Raw genomic sequence first — 15118 nt, forward strand, 5'->3', positions numbered from 1 at the left:
GGGCAAGTCTTTGGGTTAGCTAATCCCTTAAGAAACAATAAAGAACAAGATTAATTAATGAAACAAAGACCCACAAAAATTAGAAATAAAAATCATTCAATACATAAGCATAACAAGAGTTTTAATCCAAAACTTGGACAATGAATATTTCATAAAGAAGATTCAAGTAATGGAATCGATTACTACACACTTAGATATTCAATACATAACATGGAATTGAAGAAAGGGTTAAGAATTTGCTCATTAAAGTGCTCCAATCTTCTCTAAAGTGTTGGTGATGAAACCCTAGCTCGCAAAATTTTTATGAAGTGGCCAAAGATGATAATAATGTCTTCACGTCTTGCTTTTGTAGTACCCCCAAATTTCTCACTCAAAATGACAAAAACAGCCTCCACATTTTCCAAATTTTTGGATTTGCATTTCTCGCCATTTTTTGCATTTTCTTCAATTTGGTCTCTTTTTGACTTATTTTTCACTTGGTTTCTTCCAAACTCTTCTCAATCATATGAACCTATAAAATGGAAGTAAACGACATTAAATGCACTATTTTCTCAATCAAAATATAGCAACAACATAAGATTAAAGAAGAAATAAGTTGGTAAAATACCAACTTATCACCTCGTAGAATACTATTTTGACCTTGTTGAACCCGAATTCATGATAAATTACCATTTTGACCTTCAGGGTTTGGGAGACGAGGTTTTGGATGAACTTTTGGACCCGAATCCTTTTTATGACTTTATGGGTATCCTTAGAATCGTGTATTAATGTAGAATTCATATCTTGATAGACTTTGCTCCGAAAGGGAAGGCCTAGGTTTAAAGGTTCGTGGCTCCCGCTCGGCATCGAGGTAGGTTACGGTTTACTCTTTTAGACTCCGATTGGAGGACATATATAGTCTATAAGTGTTAAAAGGGTATTGGACGTGAAAAGGGCCCCCAACTTACTGGTTGTGATGAACACTTGGGTGGGTACCGGTGTATTTGTTCGGGAAATTGTTGTATGCATGTTAGAATGTTGTGACGGGGGAAGCATGATAGGCCTACGACCATTGGTTGTGGTGATAAATCCACTTAGATTGGAATGGTTGTTGCTTATTTGGGCTAAGATGGCGATGTTTGACTATTATTATGTGTGTGAATTGGTCTAGTTGCATTCATCACACCATATCTCATATATATCATGAAAGTGGCATCAACCCTGACCTTGAGTTGATATTACGTGATCCGTGGTGTGAATATATTGATCCCCCACTTCATGACTCGGTTGACACTTATTACCGTGCATTTGTACTTTTCCATGCATGCATCCATACATATATATATATTCATTATGAGGAGGCATTTTAGGAGATATGAGATGGTCCGTCGAGACTAAGAACAAGGTAAAGTTGATGTGTTTAAGCCCAAGGGGAAATGTTTCCGGGTATGATGATATGAGTTGCGCGAATGTGATATGATATGATTGATATGGTTCTCATCCAGTCCGAGGGTACATGCCGGATGGCGTTGAGAGGTATATGGACCGTCATGACTATAAGGCATGACCTATAGCATGTGTGTAATAGGTATGAGATTTGACCAGTGCATTGCATTCATACATTCACTCATTTGATCTGTTGCATTCTCACAGACCCGTGTTCTAGTTCGAAACCTCGTCACTGATCTTGAGGCACAACATCAAAGAGTTTCAGGGTGAGCTACATGGTTGACTCGTGGCCCCTACAGTTGTATTTATCTTTTGGGCTTGTATCAGACTTATTAGTGCTCTCATATCATTTAGACCAGATTTTTGGGTTGTAAAGATTAAGTTACATTTCGTACTTCCTATTATTTATATTAGTTTTGGGGTAGTTGATTTTTCCTTTTTCCCTTGTAAATAATTTATCAACTTGGGAGATGGTTCGCCTACCAATGAGACAGTGTAGGAACCATCATGGCCCGTGAATTGGGTCGTGACATCTCCAAGTCGCTTCCAATCATCTATAGGGATATTATCAGGACCATAAGCTTTTCTAATCCTTATATTTTTCCACGCCTTCCTTTACCTCTATCGCCTAATTATACAGATGTAGCTAAAGTTTTAAAATGTTACTCTCTTGGGTCGAGTTGAACATTGATCAAAGTAGTCTCTCCATCTTTTTCTTGATCTTGTTATCTCTTGTCACCACTTATTGAGAATCATCCTTAATACACCTTTCCTAGTTTACATTCTTACCCTTCTCTTTTAGTCGTGCTAGTTTACACATTTCTTTCTCTCCTTCTCGTGTCCCTAGTGTTTTTATACAAACCATCTAGAGATTCTCCCCGACCTTACTAATAACCTTCTTAGCTTTCCTTTTAGCTACCTTGTATTCTTCAGAAGATTCTCCATCCTTTGCTTTTGGCAACTTTCTACAGCACTCTTTTTAAGTTTTAATAACCTGTTGTACCTCCTAATTCTACCATTAAGAAATAGGAATCTAGGTTATCAAAATAATTTCATCTTATTGAACAAAAAAGGATCAATGTGTTATCAAACGTGTAAACATGCATCCAAGAACTACCAAGCATTTAATTCAATGGCATCATAGAAGTTTACCACAACGCATGTGGATTCGATTGTCCTCTATCTCAGTACTTGCCCTTCCCAAAAATAAGGTTAAAAAAAAAATGGATATGCCTCTAAAATACCAAGAATAATGTTTCTTTAAATACATTTGACTAATATTAAACCGTACAAGAAACACAAATTGATTCACAGTTAACGTGGAGATACCTAAATATATGGTTCAACTAATTACATATTACAAACCACAAAAGAAAACCAGTTAGCTCAAAGACTCATTCAGTGGCAATTTCCAACTTCTCTGCTGCTTTCAGGTCAATTTGCTACCTCATAAAACTCCCAAGTAGTGATACAACAAAACCTATGAAGATCAGCTTGATTGTTTTTGTCAATGATGATGCACCAGAGAAATTTACTCTCCGAGCTTGGTCCCTGCAAATGAGATACTGTAAGAGTACTTAATAACTGCAATTGCCAAAAAAGGGTATACATTTCCCCACAGACAACTAACATTCATGCTTCTTTTTCCTACGGAAGGAGTAAGGACTTGTTTCCATGAAAGATCACAAAAACCGGTATAAGCAGTGGAGCAATATGAGAGACATCTTACTTCTGTAAAGGTGCCAGTGCACCACAATAGATGGTGTTTGCTGGAACTGGAAGCTCTGGGGTCTCCGGATTCACCACATTAACATAAGTTTCTTGGCCAAGGTACCATGAGTCGAGGTTTTGAGCACGTAAGTTCCAAATGCCAGGATTGTCTAGGAAGACTAAAATCGCAGTCCAAGCACCAGGAAACACCTGTAAGAGAGAGAAAATTTCCTTTTGTTTATAAATGAATAGTTTTGACAAAATACTAACATTAATTTTTACTAAGTATGACAAAAGGAAGACAACGAGGTGGGATTATTTTCTTTTGATTCTAAAAGTGCAAAAGCAATTTCACCTTTGCACTTTGGAGCAATTAGCATCTTGGTAGAAATCATAATAAAAGTTATGGTGACTATAAATTGGAAAGAAGGGACCGTTTTGAGCAATATCTGTTCTAGAGAAGAAAGTAGACTGATAACTTTTACCTGGGTATTGCATCGAGCAACACCATCCCATTTGTTGTAGGTGCTTCTACTATTCTCTGTCCATTCCCCGTAGTCCATACTATTGCCATTTTTGAGAACAAAAAGTTCAGGCATCTGATTCCAAACTGAAAACAAGTGATATGGCGCAACTATATGAAAATACACTACTCACCCGACAACAAAAAAGGCATAGCCGTCCAGATGATAGTTCTGAATAGTTGTATCATTGTTTTGGAATATGATTTCCACGAATGCTTTGTAAGTACCATTAATTACAGACGTATCAACTTTTGCTGGCCTGTTCATCATTTTATTGGGGAAGTCAAGCTTGAAAACACCTGGGATGTTAAATTGCTGAGCAAGATTTAAAGGTGTTGTTGGTGCTAAGTATGAAATACCACTGAGAGTAGTGTGCCACTTCCCCTCTATTAGCTCTGCAGGCCTATTATGAAGGACAAACACATCAGTCACAGTGATTTCACCATATTTGAAGGATCCTTGGGGGTTTGGCCGTGCAGCACTAGCAGAAACATTCCATCTGTAGAATATTACAATAACAAGTTAGCAGCAGATCCTTGAAAATCGAGAATCTCTGACTACAAAATGGCTACCTAGTGATCAAGACTACAAAATCATCCTTCTGACATTAAGCTAACATATTTCTTTTTCATATCTTTTTGGGGTAGGGGTAGGGGGTTAGCGGGAGAGAACATCCTTTATCTCTACTTTTGAGTAACACATGTTGACAAATTGTACAGTAAGCTGATGATGCACAAATTTTTGATAAGTAATGATGCACACAATTAACTTGGGGAGATTACATAATTTAGCAAATAATAATTACACTTTCTACAACCTTATGGATTTCGCTTGAGTCATTGAGAAATATGGGTCAGATTCATTAGGAGGGTCTGGAAGAGGACCTGAAGCAGGTCCTTGTGAATTTGAGTAATGCAAGACAGCGACTCCTACCGACTTTGATGAATCAGAGGAATTAACAAAGCGTGGACTGGCAACAATGTAATAATCACTGCCGGCATTTTGATCCATTGCGACCAGGAATGAATATGATTGACCGACGTGGATATCCAAGCTTGTGTAGTTCTGTTGTACTGTGTATGAACCTTCAGTCTCCACAAGAAGAAGGTTATGATTTTGGATTCTGAAATTCAAGCTAGTTGAAACACCAACATTGTGTACTCGAAGGCGGTACGTTTTGCCTGTTAGAAATAAATAAGACAAATGACATCTGTGATAAGAATAATAGTATATGTAACTGAATGAAAATTTTGAGGTGCTAATATGTTACTTCCCAGTGAACTACTAAGTGACACCATTCAGTACATACACACGATCGGAATAAGAGAAGAACTTTTAAAAACAATTACAGTCAATTGACTCGGTTTCCTATCAAAGATTTCCCCAAAATTTGATCCTCAAATGTAAAAGAGGCCTTGTGCACACAAGTTCCAACTTGAGTAAAGATGCACATTTTGAGGTCAAGATTCATGACTAGGCAAAGTATCTTCCTTTAGATCGATTAAATGTAGAGGTAAGAACTTTAACAGCCTTGCTAAATCCAAAGCAACAGACCTTTTTTTGTAGTAATCTAACATAAAGCCAGAAGCTCCAGTGATGTGAATGATAATAGCATCTGAGAATTCAACCTTTAAAACGCACCTCAAATAATCCTCCCTCATAATATAATAATGTAATAGTAATAATTAAATTTAAGCTTGAACCAAGAGTACCATGCAATGGAATGGAATAATGTAAAGGTATTAAAATGCGACGATGTACTGAAACCATACAGATAAATCCCTAACGAGAAAGATGAATGTAATAACCTGGTTCTGCATTCACTGTCAGGTAGGATATACCGCCTGATACAAGGGCATTATCATAACGGTAGGGACCTAGTCCATTGAATAGGATACCATCAGGAGCGCCAAGGGCAACTCCATTTTCGATGTCTTGTCTGAGTTCCTAAGCCCCAAAGATTTAATAAGTGAGTCACTAAATTTATAAGGATATATTTTTAACAAAAATGGGCTGATCTGTTAAAATTTGTAACCAACCTTATGACTCTTTATAAACCAGTCACCAATAAAGAGTGTGATGTCCCCATCTGGTGCCGCAAACGGCAGAGGAATGATATTTCTGTTGTTTATAGTGATCCCTCCATATCCACCAGAAGCTCTCTGGAAGCGTAAGGAAGGGAAATAAAAGAAGCTGCCTATCTGATCTTTAACCTGAAATTCATATGTCCAATTCCAGCCAGCAGGAATGGGACAATTTGTGCCAGATACACCATCTTGCCATGAATCCTTTCTCTGCTGGATGCCATTCCTGCACTTAATTAGCATATTTATGTTCATTACAGCATCTAAGCTTGTGCTTCCCCATATATTTATCATAGTAGGTTTTATGGTTTACCATGTAAGAAGCATAGGCTCATCAAGATCATTTTTAACATTGACAACCACATTCCAGTTAGTAGTGACATTGAGAATGGGTCCTGGAAATTGACCGTTTATTCCAATCACCTGAAAAGAATAAATCTTCATACATTAGCAATAAACATTGTCAATTGTAGAGTAAGATAAAGCTCATAAGGGTTGCAGCTAATTCTCCTAAAGTAAAGATCTATTGAGGATTTCGTAAATGCGTCCAGAATAAGGAATCAGAAAAGTGAAAGCCAGAGTAAGACAGGATATGAAGAGTGGCAAAGTGTTCTGAGCCTAGCTGTCGGAACATCATAGGCATAGAAATTTGAAGCAAAATATAAGGTTGTCCAGTTGTCAACATGTTGGCTCCTATAATCACATGCTTAGTCTTCAAACCGTAGATTTTTTAAACGGAGCGCAATGAAGTAAAATGTTCAAAACTAGATACTAACCAAAAAAGAAAAGAAGCACTAGTTGATAACCCAAACAACTCTTTAAAATGTATCAAGACTCATGAAAGTCAAATGTCAAGCTAAACTACCTTGCACATATTACAGTAGCAAACCATGTACAGTAGAATTAGATATTGACCGGATAAAAACATAAGTCTTTACAAGGAATCAATAGAATGGAGGAACCGGTCACTGATCAGCTAAAGAACCCCTAGGATGTATTTTCAAAGTCCAGTAGCAGAACTTTTAAACCTCCAAGCCTAAAATTCCCAACCGGAACCTAAATGAACCAAAATACCCCAACCAAAAAAAAAAAAAAAAAAAACTACTAAAATTACCCTTAATACAGGATGGGCAGATCTACTTGATTAGACGTAAAGTTGCATGGTGCAATAATGTTTTACGTTATATGATATGTTTAAGCTCATTCAAACTCCATATAAAGCCGATTTTGGACGAGGGAAAAACTCATCCAACTCGTAAATTAGTAAAAATAGATGATCCTCCGGTTGTTAGGGTTTCATTGTTTTGGGACAGGGAGATTATTTATGATTCTAATAATGTGCGTTATAGTATTCCATCAAAATACTATGTTAGGTTTCCACCTGACCTGAAATACTCAACACTACTCGAAGCCTTACAGAGTAGAATTAGAGTTAGTAGGCGAGATTTTAATTTATCTGTAATAGGGAGATATCCAATATCTTTTTCACCGCAAGGTTTAGTTAATTATGGCGTGTGGAATATCATAGATGATGTCTCTTTGACTGATTATTTGAGGGCGCAGGGAATGTATCACTCTGAACGTGCTTGAAATGTATATCGAGAAGATACCTACAACTTCCCGGCTAGAGCTCATCGGGAAGCCCCACATAGAACTCGTCAGGGAACCTCAGCTAGAATTCGCAGGGAAGTCCCAGAAGTTGCTTTGGACGATCTTAACTTTCGTGGAGCGGATGAAGAAGAGCATTGGAAACTAGTAGAAAATAAAAACCTTCATCGAGATTCTTCTTATCCAGTTTTTCCAATGATTCAAGAATGGATAGGCCTTTCAAAATATTTACCACAAACATTAAATTGGGGAGTGCCATATTGTTGCGTAAACCAAGCAAGTGCTCCTAATGATGATAGTTGGGATCTAGACTAAAATGAGGATGATGAAGCAGGGGAACACAATGAAGAAAAGAAAGATGAAAATGACAAGGTGGTCCCAGAAAGTGACGAAAGCTAATCATTGTATTTTATGAGACTTTATCATTGTTGCGTCTTTATCCTTTTTTTAAGATAAGGTATTTCTTTTTGAAACTGGTAACTGTAGGTATTTCTGAATTGCATCATTCATAACAATCGGAAAATACTTAAAATACACCATTCATAACAAACTGAAAATACATCATTCATAACATACCGAAAGTACTTAAAATACATAATCCATAACAAACCGAAAAGACTTAAAATAGATGTATATGTTCATGCCCATGACTAGAGGTTCCGCCGCCACGAGATGTTCCGCCACCACGAGATGTTCTGCCACTATGAGAGGTTCTTCCACCAGGAGAGGTACTGCCACCATGATCTCGTAGAGGACACTTACACTTATCATGGCCTTGCAAATTGAGCATTTTTTAGAGTATCTCCCTCTGGAACATCCATTTCATTGGGAATACGGGTGGTTGCTCTCTTACGTAATGTACGGATTAATTCTTTGTTAGCAATCATCGCAAATGGCTCTGGTGGCCAATAACAATCATCACCAAGTGGGAAGAACCGACTGCCATACGCTTTTACATAATTTTCCATATTCCAAGCCACATGTTACGATGCACCCTTTCCAATTGTCTCGAAACACTTGAAGGCGTGAGAACATGGCATGTGTTATGATTGCCACTTGTGCATGTTCTTGATAATCACAAATATTGTGAATGTTAGCTCCACGATGTTGGTGCACACTTGTTTTGACTTCGAATATACGCTGTGCCGGGTTGTACTCAGTCATTGAATGGAAGCTCAAGTCCAAACCTGGTGTGGCCGGTAATATTTTTAATTTTGCGTTTTGCGCATTCAAACCATGCATTGATGGTTTTGCTCATTGTCGGCCAGTAATATCAATAGACGGCACGCATGTGTACAGGATATATGACATCTAGCTACTAATTGCAGTAGGAATGGGTGGATATTCCCTCTGCTATTGCCATTGCAACTAATGAGAGCACGGAGACATAGGTTATGTTTTTTACCTACTTGAGGCAACACATTATTAAGGATCGAATGGGTATATGCGTGCTTTCAGACATAAATCATGGCATATTGGCTAATATGTTTGGGTTGCAGGGGTGACAGCCGCCCTTTGCCTACCATCGTTATTGTTTGAGGCATTTGAAGGAAAATTTCCAAAGGGCATATAAAAGCCATCCACTGAACAATTGGATGTGGGCGGCTGTAACAGAGCATAAAGAGAAGAAGTTTCTTATGCGGATGGAGTAGATTAGGGAGATGAATGAGGAAGCCTACCACTGGTTGAATGCACTGGATAAAGAAAAATGAACATTACACAAGGATGAAGGTAAAAGATTGGGGATGCTAACAACAAACATCTCTGGGTCATTTAATGGCTTTTTGAAATATGCACGGGGACTACCCGTTACTGCAATGGTGAGAATGACTTTTAAGCAAGTTGTGGAGCGGTTCGTGAGTAGATTAAAGGAGGCCAAAGAAATTTTGGCAGACGGTCTGAAATGGATGCCAAAACCAACACACCTATTTGAGTATCACAGAAGAAAGTGTGAGCAACACTCAATGACTGAGTACAACCCGGCACAACATATATTTGAAGTCAAAACAAGTGTGCACCAAGATCGTGGAGCTAACATTCACAATATTTGTGAGATATCAAGAACATGCACATATGGCAAGTGGCAATCATTCCATATGCCATGTTCTCACGCCTTCAAGTGTTTTGAGACAATTGAAAGGGGGCATCGCAATATGTGGCTTCGGAATATACCGTGGAAAATTATGCAAAAGCGTATGCCGGTCGGGTCTTCCCACTTGGTGATGATTGTTATTGGCCACCAGAGCCATTTTTTATGATTGCTAACAAAGAATTTATCTGTAAATTGCGTAAGCGAGCAACCACCAGTATTCCCAATGAAATGGATGTTCCAGAGGGAGATACTCTCGGAAATGTTCAATTTGCAAGGCCAAAATAAGCGTAAGTATCCCCTACGGGATCGTGGTGGAAGTACCTCTCCTGGTGGAAGAACCTCTCGTGGTGGCGGAACATCTCGGGGTGGTGGAACATCTCATGGCGGCAGAACCTCTAGTCATGGGCATGAACTTATGAATCTATTTTAAGTCTTTTCGGTTTGTTATGGATGATGTATTTTAAGTACTTTCGATATGTTATGAATGATGTGTTTTCAGTTTATTATGAATGGTGTATTTTAAGTATTTTCAGATTGTTATGAATGATGCAATTCAGAAATAACTTATCTTAAAAAAAGGATAAAGACATAATAATGATAAAGTCTCATAAAATACAACGATTAACTTTCGTCATTTTGTGGGACCACCTCGTCATTTTCATCTTCCTCTTTACTTTCTTTCTCTTCTTTATTGTTTTCCCCTGCTTCATCGTCCTCATTGTAGTCTAGATCCCAACTATCATCATTAGGAGCACTTGCTTGATTTACGCAACAATATAACACTCTACAATCTTGTGTTTGTGGTAAATATTTTCGAAGGCCTAAACATTCTTGAATAATTGGAAAAACTGAATAAGAAGAATCTCGATGAAGGTTTTTATTTTCTAAAAGTTTTCAATGCTCTTCTTCATCCGCTCCACGAAAGTTAAGATCATCCAAAGCAACTTCAGGCAGAACTTCTGGGACTTCCCGACGAATTCTAGCCGAGGCTCCCTGTCGAGTTCTATCTGGGGCTTCCCGACGAGCTTTAGCCGGGACTTCGCGACAATTTGTAGGTATCTTCTAGATATATATTTCAAGCACGTTCAGAGTGATATATTCCCTATAATCATCCGGCGCCCCCAAATAATCAGTCAAAGAGACATCGTCTATGATATTCCACACGCCATAATTAATTAGACCTTGCGGTGAAAACGATATTGGATATCTCCCTATTACAGATAAATTAAAATCTCGTCTACTAACTCTAATTCTACTATATAAGGCTTCGAGTAGTGTTGAGTATTTCAGGTCAGGTGGAACCCTAACATGGTATTTTGGTGGAATACTATAACGCACATTATTAGAATAATAAATAATCTCCCCGTCCCAAAACAATGAAACCCTAACAACTGGAGGATCCTCTATTGTTACTAATTTATGAGTTGGATGAGTTTTTCTCTCATCCAAAATCCGCTATATATATAGTTTGAATGAGCTTAAACGTATCATATAACATAGAAAATTATTGCACCATGCAACTTTACGTCAAATCAAGTACGGATGGGCAATAGAATCTACCGAAAAGTCAGTTGAATTATTTGACTTCTTTAGCGCAGGAAATTTCTTCTTCTTTTTATTGGGGTATTTTGGTTCATTTCTTTTTTTCTTGGGGCATTTAGGTTCCGGACTCTTAACATTTATAAGGCATACTCAGCACAGCAAATCCCAGCATAGAGCTGACAACAAATATGGAGTAAAAATCATAGGTCATAGGAGTAGTTAGTTCAAATTATCAACAGCTCTAAGGCCTTCAAAGTATGAAATGGTATTGATGTAACTCAGTCCTGAAGATGAAGAAGGGGCCCTTCAAATGGGTCAAGATATTCCCATAGCAATATGATTTTCTTGCATTCATATCCATCAAAAAACAATAAATATAATTTGTATGATCACAATTCACAATGTGAGAATGCACAGGAACCTTAAGTTAGGTATTTTAAACAATGTTATGGTCTAAAGAACATCCTTATAAACATATTCAGTACATCTTATCAGGCAGCTCTACACTATCAAGAAAATGCATTTTAGTCACAAGTCTTGCAAAATACACTAATACCCATAGGGAATTTGACATGTCAAAGCTGGAGTTGCAATTTACTTAAAAGGAATAATTCAAAGTAAAGTCTCATCATATACGCGTAGAAACAACGCAACAAGACTACTTAGTCCTACTATAGTAAATTATAAGTAAAGATCTATTATTTAAGCAGAAACGAGAATATGGGTAGAATCAAGAACCTGTTGCTTAACTCCAAGAGGAGAAGCTTTAATGTAAGAAACAGTCCACTCATAATGTATATAAGGGTCTCCTGCTAAACACAATGTTGTCAAGTAGAGAAGAAAACTCAAGAAAAGGAGATAACAATAATTTGGTAATCCAGAGAACATTTGGTTACAACACTATTTCTGAAGCTTTCTTGTTATGTGATAATTGTTGTGATGTAATGTGAAAATATAGACAGAAATAGGTAGCCTTAGCTTTGGGATCTTCAGTTTTTTACTTTTAACTTTGCTACTTCTGGTTTTTAGTGTGAATTGAGCAGACACTGTGGATACAGAGTACTACGGAGAAAAGCACATGTGATGTTAGCTTGAGGGTTTGAGGAAGACAGCTTGGATGTCTGAAAGGGTAAAGTCAGGGACCCACATATTATTACTTCTTGGAATCTGGAAAATGAAATGGAAACTTTTGCCTTTCTTTTGTTTTTCAAAATTGAATAGCTGACAAGATTTTCGTATTTCTAAAGTTTTCTAGATCTACCTCTTAAAAATAATATTCAAGCACTATTAGGGAATAGTTTAGCATGGATTTTCAAAAAGTTTCAAACTCTTCTTTGAATGACTTTTCCTAAAGAGGAAAATGGAAGAGGGATGAAGGGGGTGGGGTGGTCTTCTAGCCAAGCTAATTTTAGGGAGACCCTCGAGGTTTCACTAACCATTGATGCCACCAATACACTAGTATGTCATATGTGTTGAAAATTCACTTGCATCGTGGATGCCTTTCCCTAGCAAATTCAAGTTGTGAATCCACTTGTAGTGGATATCTTTTTTTTTTTCATAACAAGACAGGATTTGGGAAACTTTGTAATCATAACTATGATTCTGGAAAGTCTTGGAACAAGCTTTTCTTTCTTATAAGAGGATGAATTAAGTAGGCGTTTGACCATATATTTCAAATATTTTTCACTTTATTTGAAATTTATTGAGTTTGAATTGAAGATGAAGCTATGTTTGGTTATACTTTTAGCAAAATATATTTGGAATAATGTTCATGTTGGAATGTATTTAAATACAACTCTAAAAGTGAAAGTGAGGTGGAAAACAGGCTATAAGTTGTTTGTCAAATTTGAAATACAACTTCAAGTTGGATTTGGAATTTTCATGACCAAACACTGATTTTCAAATAAAGTGAAAAATTATTCCGAAAAAAGTGAATAGGAATTTGGATATGAACGTAAAATCATGATTCATGATTCGAAATTATTGATTTGGATAGAGGTTGATTTGACGTTGAGATTGTCTTTAGACATGCAATTTAGATTTCAAAATTTGTATTTTTTTCATATAAACATAAAACCCCCACAATTTGTGAAAACTATCAAAACTTTCTCAATTCTTGTGGAATATTACCGAATGAGCAATCCATAGTTCATAAACAAGGTATTTGAATATCCTAAGACGCCGTAGTAATAAATCGCATATCTCCATGTTCATTTTGTTTATAAATGCTTGTGATTACATGCTATTACAAAATTTCAAATTCAAATAATTTTTCAAAGATCACTGGTCCAATAAATCAACAATATTAGTAATTAGCTATTCTTTTATATGATCCTCTCACATGGTACAGACTATGGACAATCTCTTCACGTCGAGTCGAGGTTCTTCTTTGCAAAAATTAAAATTATATGTCTTTTACAAAATATAAACTTATAGGTCAAATTTTAAATTTAAAAAGTGAAATAAAAAAAATTGGAACTGAAATTCTACCTTTTAGGTAAATTTGGGATTTGAAATTTCAAATTGAGTTGAAGATCTGTTCAAATAGCATAAACAAAAACAAATTCAAATCAAAACATGTTTGAATGATTGTGGTTCTTAGAAATTTTATTTGAATCATGTTGGTAATCAACAAATAGTTCCGAATTGATAAAAATGCATCCACCGGCATCATTTGGATACGGTCGAGATGTACCTTTTTCTGGAAGCCAGTCTGATATCATGTTGAATGCCTCCAATCATGAGATGGAACTAATTCTCATAAAATAAAACACGACGTTCTTAGACTCTAAATTCTTGAACCCCCGCAACTGAAGTAAAACAATGTGGAAGAATATAATTGTTAAAGTAACAAAAGAAAAAAATAATAATAATTAATGCTTGAAAAAGTAAATGAATAACTCAAAGAGCTATTCTACAATGTCTTGTTACTCTCCGTGAATGTGGTGTGCAAACCGGAATAAATGCACAAGAAATTAGTTAAAAGGGGTCTTTAAAATATGAATAGAGATATATGCACGGCCGACTCGAGGGGAAGCAACTAAAGCAGTTAGCAACACCCCCCCCCCCCCCCCCCAAAAAAAAAATAATGAAGCCCCCAATTATTTTAATTTTATATACTTTATTTATATATATTATAAACTATGAATAAAAGAGACTAGATTTTATATTTCTTTTCTGGAAATGTGATAGAGGTTATTGAAATAAATAATTCTAATTTTATATTTTTTTTTCCATTTATGTGACATTCTTTCCTTTTTAGTTAGTAAAAAAAAATGACATCTCATTTTACCCTTTATGAGATGGTTTATAGCCACAAAATTTCTTTGGCGTATTTTAAACCAAAAGTTTCAAAAATCTTTATTTTTCTCTTATACTTCGTGTCAAATCAAACACCTTCACATAAATTAGAGATCAGAGTAATAAACATTATGCAATATATAAAAGTGAACAAATTGATGACTACTTTGACAATTTTAAAAAGATGAAGTCTCTTGTAGAGTTGATTGTTTCTTATAAATACTTGAAACCATTTTTTTTTACTTAAAAATAGACTTGAATTGTTCGAAATGTATGAAATTATTTTGACATCTACATAGTGTTACGAAATTGAGATTATCAGATTATGAGAAGTTAGAAAAATATTATTGTAACCGTCTATATATGTTTCTTACACAAATGTTTATTTAAATTTTAGTGAATAGAGTTACTAAATATCTCTAATAGGGAAGCTAACATGTAACCAAGTGAATAAACAACATATACAAGATGAACTATATATCATCTTCACAAAAAAAAAAAAAAAAAAATAGAATAAAAATACGTAAAATTTTATTAGATATTTTCAAGGCCTCTTATAGAGGTTTGGCTTTAGGCCACCGATTTCGTTGAGCCCCCCTAAGTATATGACCCTCGCTCTCCTTCTCTCTCTTTCTCTTCGAATGTTCGAAGTAAGCGCTCTAGGTCGATACTCATCTTGACTCTTTTCTAGAGGTGGTAAAATTATCCCAAACTCATTTGAGCCGCCTGATCCGTCTAAGTTTTAATGTGTTTAGGTTAGAGTAATTTTGAAGATGGTCTGAGTTGGGCTAACCTACGTTAACCCATCACAAATCATTAGTCCAAATCTG

General features: G+C 36.2%; 1 protein-coding gene across 2 annotated transcripts; it reads right to left on the reverse strand.

Annotated features, from left to right (window-relative positions):
• Positions 1-2669: 2669 nt before the first annotated feature.
• LOC132631466 (monocopper oxidase-like protein SKU5) lies at positions 2670-12539 on the reverse strand. Of its 2 annotated transcripts, none has more exons than XM_060347040.1 (9): positions 11727-12539; positions 6060-6169; positions 5702-5972; positions 5471-5609; positions 4480-4843; positions 3796-4161; positions 3624-3702; positions 3158-3348; positions 2670-2993 (listed from the first exon to the last, which is right to left on the reverse strand). In XM_060347040.1, the coding sequence occupies exons 1-9, from the start codon at positions 11874-11876 to the stop codon at positions 2960-2962; spliced, it is 1704 nt and encodes a 567-aa protein (XP_060203023.1). In that variant the 5' UTR covers positions 11877-12539; the 3' UTR covers positions 2670-2959. The 2 variants fall into 2 exon arrangements, with proteins under 2 accessions (XP_060203023.1, XP_060203022.1); XM_060347039.1 differs by having other exon boundaries at positions 2670-2979; positions 11727-12530.
• Between the last annotated feature and the right edge of the window lie 2579 nt (positions 12540-15118).

Source organism: Lycium barbarum, chromosome 3, assembly GCF_019175385.1.
Source record: "Lycium barbarum isolate Lr01 chromosome 3, ASM1917538v2, whole genome shotgun sequence".
In the NCBI taxonomy this organism is placed as follows: domain Eukaryota; kingdom Viridiplantae; phylum Streptophyta; class Magnoliopsida; order Solanales; family Solanaceae; genus Lycium; species Lycium barbarum.

Excerpts from the sequence above, each read along its gene's own strand:
- LOC132631466 (XM_060347039.1), bottom strand. The coding sequence starts at position 11,876 with ATGTTCTCTGGATTACCAAATTATTGTTATCTCCTTTTCTTGAGTTTT. Across the intron at positions 4,162-4,479 it reads ACTCAAGCGAAATCCATAAG|ATGGAATGTTTCTGCTAGTG; the intron begins GTTGTAGAAAGT and ends AATATTCTACAG. Across the intron at positions 3,703-3,795 it reads TATGCCTTTTTTGTTGTCGG|TATGGACTACGGGGAATGGA; the intron begins GTGAGTAGTGTA and ends AAATGGCAATAG.